The sequence below is a fragment of the Gymnodraco acuticeps genome, unplaced genomic scaffold (assembly GCF_902827175.1).
Source record: "Gymnodraco acuticeps unplaced genomic scaffold, fGymAcu1.1, whole genome shotgun sequence".
Classification (NCBI taxonomy): Eukaryota; Metazoa; Chordata; class Actinopteri; order Perciformes; family Bathydraconidae; genus Gymnodraco; species Gymnodraco acuticeps.
In genome coordinates, this window is record NW_022991779.1 from 97,591 (window position 1) to 106,315 (window position 8,725).

Sequence of the window (8,725 nt, forward strand, 5' to 3'; positions counted from 1 at the left end):
GGATATGACTTTAAATGATGTAAATTATTTTTCAGATAACAGTTTAGCAGCTGCACTTATGCAGCAAGCAAGGGCTGCAACAAATGCACAAGGTAATCTATCATTTAAATCAAAAATGGTATTGTCTTTTAATGCAAATCAAACAAATGACACATTCATGTTTATTGTAAACAAATATTTAATTTTCTCTCAATCACAGTCCCTTTAGATCTGTCTTCAGATGCTAGGCCTGCTCCTGAAAGGCCTGCTCCTGAAAGGCCTGCTCCTGAAAGGCCTGCTCCTGAAAGGCCTGCTCCTGAAAGGCCTGCTCCTGAAAGGCCTGCTCCATCCCAAGCTGGCACTCCTCACCTGGCATCCCCCTCCAGCCGGTCAGAACACCTTGAGGCAACACAAGGTACAGTAACTAAAATGAGGATCTAAACAGCAAATGCTATTTGTTTGAGTTACTAACACTTGTGTCTTAACAGATTTCACACACAACACCATATTGCTGCTTTTGGACCTGACAAAAACACACCAACACGTGTACTATCGCTCTAAACCCGGTTTTTATAACATTTTACAACGGCAGTTTAGCAAGGAGGGATACAGTTTCTCCTCAGACAAAATCCGAAAAAAATTGAACAACCTTTTGACCACATACAAAAGGGCCAAGGACCGTTGTACCTCAACAGGAGAGGGGAACATAACGTGGGAATATTATGGGGTAAGAAGTTTGTTCTTGCACATCTAGTTGGTAAAAGCAACATTTCATTTTTAACAATTCTGCAATTCCACAGATAATGGACAACCTGTTTGGGAGGTGCGGTGTTGGGAGTGCACCACCAGGCACTCTTGTTTCCACCCCTCTATTTCCCACTGCCTCACACACCCACCACACTGCCGTGTGCCTCTGAGGGCCAGCCTGGTCCCTCCATGACCCTGCTCACCACTCAGCCGAGATCAATCCGGTCTCGAGTCTCCCATCCCTCCTTCTACGACCTGTATGAGGCCCACTCGGAGAGGAGGACCAGTGCACTGGAGACACTGGTGCGGCCAGAACAGGAGCGCCGGAGAAGGCTGAAGGAGAGAAAACGGAGGAGGTTCGAAGCTAAAATGTTGACTGCGATGGGAGAAGTTGTTTCCCAATTAAAGTGCATTGGGAGCCAACAAGAGCGCATCATTGAGCTATTGCAGGACAAGCCCAATATGCCATAATTTCCCCCACACTGGGCATTCCCAGAATGAATTAATTTGTTTATAAAGAACACCACCTCAGTTTGTTTATGGAAGTAATATTGTTTAGATTACTTATTTATTTTCCTCGTTATGCAGTTGAATTATTATTTCATCCCTGGCAATTGCCTTGTAATATTTGTATTTGTATACACTAAGTGTTCACAATGTTTATATGCAATGATTATTATTTATTTGCCAAGTACATGTGTACATATCTATATATAGTCATTTCATTTTCAAAGAAGATAGTCAACTGCTGAAACTACTTCCTCCAAGCACATGTTGTGAAGTATGCAACAGGCAGTGACTGCTGTGCTAATGTTTGCAATGTTTTTCATGTACAAACATTTGAGCCTCCTGAACTTCGTTTTCAGTAGGCCAAAGGTATGCTCAATGACCACGCGTGCAACATTTAATTTCTGATTGAAACGACGCTGCCGAGCAGTTAAATGGCCATTGTCCCTGTATGGCCTCATAAGCTGAGGCAATAGTGGGTAGGCAGAGTCCCCAATGATGTGCATTCCCTCAGGCACCAGGGACTGGCGATCTTCATCAAGCAGCCTTCCAACAGCAGACAACCGGAATGCCCGTGCATCATGCCAGCTACCAGGGTGGCCCACATTAACGTGACAGAATCTCCGTTTACTGTCACAGAACCCAGTAAGCACAACAGAATAAAACTGTTTTCTGTTGATGTATGCTACTGGGTTCTCACAGTGTGGTTTCACAATAGGAATGTGGCATCCATCTACCGCACAGACAGTGTTGGGAAATCCTGCTGCACGAAATCCTAACTCAGAATTATGTAGGGCTTGCCCTGTGGGCCAGGAAATGTGGTGACACAAATACCTAGTGACAAGACTACAGAATTCATGGAGATGCAGGCAGACAGTGGATTTGGTGATATTAAAACGATCAGCAACCCCCCTATAGGACTCCTGGTTTGATAGAGTCCACAGACAGGCAAGGACACTGTTTTGAAGCGCCACTTTACTGTGCTGTCTGTTCAAGTAGAACGGGCCAATAGTCGTCATCACATCCTGTTTGGTAGAAAGGAATAAATGGCTTTTAATATCACCAGTCCAGATAATACATATTTTATTTTATTTATATATATATATATATATATATATATATATATACACACACATACTTCCACATGTCCCCTGGACAATCGGAAATTACTTTTGAAGTCTGAAGGACTGTACTGTGGGACCACTTCTTCCACAAATTGTTGGACCTTTGGAACGGATCTAAGGAAGGCAGGCACAGGAGCAAATGATGAGCATAAATCATTAGACCTATTCAACATTCTTTATATATATATAACTGCTGCTGCTGCTGCTGCTGCTGCTGCTGCTGCTGCTGCTGCTGCTGCTGCTGCTGCTGCTGCTGCTGCTGCTGCTGCTGCTGCTGCTGCTGCTGCTGCTGCTGCTGCTGCTGCTGCTGCTGCTGCTGCTGCTGCTGCTGCTGTAGGCCTATATTATCTTCACTTGATTTCAGTTGTATTCTTGTTTATTTATTGTATCTTTGTACTACTATCTTGCTTGCTTTCTATATCTTTAGTAAAGTAGCTTTTATCTTATCCCATTAGGACTAAAAAAGACTAATAGTGTCATAATTTTGCACAATTTGTGATCTGTAGAGTAAAGTAATCAGTCCGGATAATCGATCATACTTTTTAATTTAGACTGATGCAGCCAGTAGTAGGCCTAGATACATGTAGTAGCCTACAATATATTTTGTCTTTTTACTTGTGTATTGTATTGTGTATCTGTTTTTGTTACCTGCCTAGGTAGCCTACTACGGATGTAAATTAGCACGTTTGCTCAAACACATTTATACTTCTTGTATTTTATACTGATGTTCATTAACATGCTCTGTCCCTATCAAATTAAAAAATAAAAAGATACGTAATTACCTCCGCAGACGGTGTTCATCATGCCCTTCTCCATACAATACATGTGGGATTTCTATTGCATCCACTTCATCTGCAACGAAAAACGCCAACGCAATTTCCGCCATTGCAAACCCAGCCAGTCAAGCCGAGTCCGAGCTGTCCGACTTAAGGCGAGCTTTTTGACACCTCCCCCGGCTGCGATCGGCTACTCTCGTCTACTTTCGAGGCGAGCCGCAACGCGTCTCAAACAAGCCTAGTGCTTCTCTGGCTGGCTCTGTCCAATCACAAACAAGAAGTGTTCTCCCTAAGGAATACCCTTTCCGTCCAATGTGAAATGCTGCGGCGTTTTCTGAAATGCTGTTGTGTTTTCTGAAATGCTGTAGTGTTTTCTGAAATGCTGTAGTGTTTTGTGAAATGCTGTAGTGTTTTGTGTGAATGCTGTTGTGTTTTGTGAAATGCTGTGATGTCTTGCACTTCAGGGCCACCGTAGAATAGGGAGGTCACTAATGAATATCATTTGCTGACCGAAGATCATCCCACAAACATTCATGTCTGCAAGGCCACCTTTTGCAGCGTTTTGGGTGAGTTTAATTTTGATTTACGAATTATATTATTCATACAGGACTGCCTGCTCTTAAAACGTGTGGATCATTAAACGACGCTATGTTGATGTGATAGGCTGGACTACACAGGCTAGATAATGACAGCTTAATTCACAACAAGCACATCACTGGCTTTTCAATGCAGCCTGATGTGTAGCCTAGGTTATATCATGAAGTGAACGAGGCACAATTAAGCTTTTCTGTTGAATCTTTAATGTTTAAGTTTCTTGCTATTTTTTCGTTTGTTTTCATGTTAAAATGTAGCCTACTTAAGGAATTAGTATCACTTAGCCTATAGCTGTCTGATGTATTGATTGGGCACAAATGTCCTAGCCTAGTTGGCTGGTCATCTGCCATTGTTATTTGATAAATATGCCTACTGCAAGATGAATTAATGTAGAAAAGTAGGCAGTAGCCTAAGTAGGTACTTACACACACAATACATAGGCTACATAAATAGGACTATCAGGCTATAGGTTTGCATTTAAAATGTATGAATAACGGCTATTTAATTGTCTGATGCACTGCTTAATCACAAATACATAAATACATACTGTTGAGAGCTTCATATGAAGTGAATACTTAAAACGAAAGTTAATTATAAATCATATATGATCAATTATATTCTTGTATGAACTCTTAATGAGAATGCTTCATATTTTAGGTTTTTCTATATTTACAGCATAAACAAAACAAAGTGGTTTGTTTAGGTTGAGTGTGTAAGGTCTATGATGTATGGGTGTCACTGATAAGGAAGAGGGCAGTTTCTTCCCCTTTTTTCTCACAGCAGATCACAGGGAGGGGGGCTCCTGCCTTAAAGGAGAAACACATTGAGGCCTCAAAAAGCAGGTTATGTCATAGCTGAGAATAATATTTTTCAAGTCCTACAGGGGTCATGTCCTTTTTACACAAACATGGGAAGGTGTGTCTTAGGCCATAGCCAATAGAAGATGTTGGTTGGGGATAGAGGAGGTGTTTTTTGGGGTTTCGATCCGGTTTTTTGAGCATAAAGAGACTGGTTTTTTGAGAGAGCGCGAGAGAGAGGGGGAAACCCCTGGTATACTCTCTTCCGGTAGGCTCTGTCCTTCAGGGCTGGGTAAATGGCTCTCGGTAAGGTTATCCTGGAAGGCGTTAATAGGACGTACGGGAATCTTAGACCTAATAGCTTTATTAAGGTTATCCTGGAAGGCGTTAATAGGACGTACGGGAATCTTAGACCTAATAGCTTTATTAAGATCAATCCTGGAATGCGTTAATAGGACGTACAGGAATCTTATAACTAATGGCTTTATTTAGATATTGGATAGATGAGAAATATGAATTAAGGTTTTAGATAAAAATATAACCCCAGCATTTTTTAATTTTTCTTCAAATAAACTGATCTCACCTGTTGGATTGGGACAACTAAAAGAAAATCTGTGCTCTCCTCTCCTGCTTAAAAGGTAAGACTGCAACCTGCCACACTCACACTTAGGTAGGAACACACTCCATTTACTGATATCAAAATCCTTCGTGATCCCTTAAACAGATTAAAAAAGAGTTGTCTGAATAGAAACAGCAGTTAATTGAACCTGGTTCTTCGGGGAGTTAATAGAGGTGATATCTTGCTGACGTTGGTGGATCTGAGCCAAGCAGTAAACTTACATAGACTCAATAACTTCGGTCAGGTCAATTAGTAATTAGAGTAATTTACCGGAATAAATTATCAGGACCTCGCCGACTCTAAACAATACATACACACATACATACTACAAACACACCTACATACATACAAACAAAATGTCATTTTTCTGTCATTGCAGGTATTGGCAAGGATCGTGTGTCTCGAGTGGCACGGTATTATGCACTCAACGCTACAGCCAGACCAGAACTCAGGGGTGGTGCTCGTAAGGTGGCAGAAAATGATGCCAAGAAGCAGCATGTGATGGATCACATCAAAACGTTACATTTAGGGCTAGCCATTATGGAAGAAGGGGAGCACCTGGCCGGAAATACCTACCCTGTGACCTCAGTGTGAAAAGAATGCACGAGCTATTCGACCAACAAAACCATGATGTAGTCAGCTACTCCCTGTATTACACTGTTTTTCGACAGCACTTCAACCTTGGATTCGGGCATCCTGCCACAGATGCCTGTTCTTCATGTGCCAGGTTTCAACTGAGAGTCAAGGACCCCAGATTGACTGAAGAAGAGAAACGCAGTGAGTCTGCATCCGACGAGCACGGGTGTTCTATGATTTGCTGGGGCAGGTAGATCATGATGCAGTGACCCTTTGCTTTGACATGATGCAGAATTTGGTACTCCCTAAAACCGCCATAGGTCAGGCATACTATTCCAGACAGCTCTACATGTATCTCTTTGGTGTCGTTATTCACCATGGGACGGGAAGTAAACAAGCTGTGGATGATGTTCATCTGTACACATGGATAGAGCATGAGAATAGAAAAGGACTGCTTCAGCTCTGGACCACTGTTTACATCAACAGTTGAGTGGTGCTCTTCACCACGCTCAGAGGCTGCGATTGTTCAGCGATTCTTGTTTTGGTCAGAACAAAAATATTAACCTGCTGTCCATGCTGTTTTCCTTTATGAAGGAGGCCTTTCCAAGAATCAGTGCTGAGTATGTGTTTCCTATAAGGGGGCACAGTTTTCTGCCCGTGGATCGTGTGTTTGGGAGGATTGAGCAACAGGTTCGAAAGAAGGACACCATTCTTATGCCAGAGGAATACTACCAGATTTTGCGCAGTCATGGCAATGTACACGTCTATGGTCAAGACTGGGAGGCTTATGATTTCAAAACAGAAACACAGGCTTAGTAAAGTCACAAAAGTCATTTAAGCTAAGTGAAGCAAGAATGCTGGAATTCAGGAAGGAGAAACTAGGATTCAAGGCTGTGTATAGCGGTGAATACTGCTACCACTCAGTGTTGAAGAGAGGAAAGAAGTGGGCAAACTTCAAGCCAAGTCAGCTTCCCAAAGAAAGCACAGTGAACGAAGCAAAAAGGAAGGATGTCCTGAACTTGCTCTCTGAAATTGGTGTGAGTGACAATGTGCGTGCCTTCTACAGTATGATGATGCACTCTCAGTCATAGATGAATGAGAGTAGCTGCCCATTGTGCCAGCCTTTTGAGAGTGGCCATTCCACTCTTAATGAATGATAAGTTATTGAATGTTTTACACAGAAATATAGTTATATTAATTAAATGGATTTATAGTATGCACAAGACTTGTGCAAATCAGTTTTCAATCTTCTTTACAGTTCAATCATGAGAGACGTGATGTATGAAATACATGTTTAATACCGGACACGTGGTATAGAAAATTATGATTGACAGATTACAACAATGAATCAACTGATGTTTGGAGATTAGGCCCCGGTTTGTAGGATATCATTCAGGAGGGGAAAACCGCTCCGATGAACCCCCAAAGAGAAGAGAAGTAAGAAGTGCTGAGATGTGAAGCATTTCTTACCTTGCTGGCTGATTGAGGAGATCTGTGGATGAAATGAGATAACACAGGGACATGATGAGATTGTCGGAATAACTGTAGGGTTAATGTGAACGCCAACCATGCTTAGCGCCTGCATGTTGGATTAGACGATGCTGACCCATAGGCCGCAACCTGCACGCGCAGGGTTAAACATGACGCTGACCCACCGGCCGCAACCTGCACGCGCAGGGTTAAACATGACGCTGACCCGCTGGCCGCAACCTGTACACACAGGGTTAAACAAAAGCTGACCCATAGGCCGCAACCTGTACACACAGGGTTAAACAAAATGCTGACCCATAGGCCGCAACCTGCCCACGCAGGGTTAAACAAAATGCTGACCCATAGGCCGCAACCTGCACACGCAGGGTTAAACAAAAAGCTGACCCATAGGCCGCAACCTGTACACACAGGGTTAAACAAAATGCTGACCCATAGGCCGCAACCTGCCCACGCAGGGTTAAACAAAATGCTGACCCATAGGCCGCAACCTGCACACGCAGGGTTAAACAAAAAGCTGACCCATAGGCCGCAACCTGTACACACAGGGTTAAACAAAATGCTGACCCATAGGCCGCAACCTGCACACGCAGGGTTAAACAAATGCTGACCCATAGGCCGCAACCTGTACACACAGGGTTAAACATGACGATGACCTATTCGCCCTGTACGTACAGGGTTTAAACATAATGCGACCCACTGGCCGCAACCTGCGCGGCAGGATTCAATACGCGGACCCGAAGGTCGCAACGATGCGGTATGAAGTGTTTAAACGTGAACACGGTGACACGTAAATGTGCTGACTTGTTAAACCACCACCAGTTGTATATATAAGTATCGTTAGTGTTGGAGGGACCTTTGGATGGCCAGCACGGCACTGATGTCCGGGCGAATGTAGGATGTGAAGGCGGAGGAGAACCACCGTCCGAGTTGGCAGGGAGGAGGGAGATATGCCTTGAATGGCTGCACCTGTCTGAACGAAAACCCTGATATGCTATTAGACGCCACCACCAGTTATATGCATATTTACCATAGGTAAACTGAAGAGATCTTGATTGGCGGCACGAGCCGATGTCCGGTGAAGAGGGAGATGTAGACGATATAATGCCCGAGAGCTGTTAGCTTGAGTACGGTGATGCATGAATATCGTAACCTGGTTTACCACGAGCCAAGTGAGCATGAACCCGAGAATATGAATGAAGTGCCGGATGCACGCAGAAAAGACGTACACTTGGTTAAATACTGAGACATGACCCATGATATAGTATATCTTAATTAGCGTTAAGTGTGCCGGGATGAGTCATAGATGCTGATGAGCTGATTGAGTGATTAAGACTGTCTTCTATCATCTGAAGTGAGGATGATGGAGGGACGCTAGTGTTAGATCCAGCAAGTGTGATACAAATGTGTAGAAATAGTGGAAATCGGAATGATCTCATGCAGATATCCCCCCCAAAACGGAAGATGTGCAGTGCACGTCCTTAAGTCGGGGAAAACACGGTCGTCGTGAGGCCGGCG

The 8,725-nt window shown here is 43.4% G+C and overlaps 1 protein-coding gene across 3 annotated transcripts; it reads right to left on the reverse strand.

Annotated features, from left to right (window-relative positions):
* Positions 1-160: 160 nt before the first annotated feature.
* On the reverse strand, positions 161-3,294 carry LOC117535182 (protein ALP1-like). 3 transcript variants are annotated; one of them, XM_034199567.1, is made up of 4 exons: positions 3,140-3,294; positions 2,372-2,471; positions 2,213-2,258; positions 161-378 (listed from the first exon to the last, which is right to left on the reverse strand). In XM_034199567.1, the coding sequence occupies exons 1-4, from the start codon at positions 3,241-3,243 to the stop codon at positions 224-226; spliced, it is 405 nt and encodes a 134-aa protein (XP_034055458.1). In that variant the 5' UTR covers positions 3,244-3,294; the 3' UTR covers positions 161-223. The 3 variants fall into 3 exon arrangements, with proteins under 3 accessions (XP_034055458.1, XP_034055459.1, XP_034055457.1); XM_034199568.1 differs by lacking the exon at positions 2,213-2,258 and having other exon boundaries at positions 2,404-2,471; XM_034199566.1 differs by lacking the exon at positions 161-378 and having other exon boundaries at positions 901-2,258.
* Between the last annotated feature and the right edge of the window lie 5,431 nt (positions 3,295-8,725).

Excerpts from the sequence above, each read along its gene's own strand:
- LOC117535182 (XM_034199566.1), bottom strand. The coding sequence starts at position 3,243 with ATGGCGGAAATTGCGTTGGCGTTTTTCGTTGCAGATGAAGTGGATGCA. Across the intron at positions 2,472-3,139 it reads GATGAACACCGTCTGCGGAG|ATCCGTTCCAAAGGTCCAAC; the intron begins GTAATTACGTAT and ends TGCCTTCCTTAG. Across the intron at positions 2,259-2,371 it reads TGTCCAGGGGACATGTGGAA|GATGTGATGACGACTATTGG; the intron begins GTATGTGTGTGT and ends TCTACCAAACAG.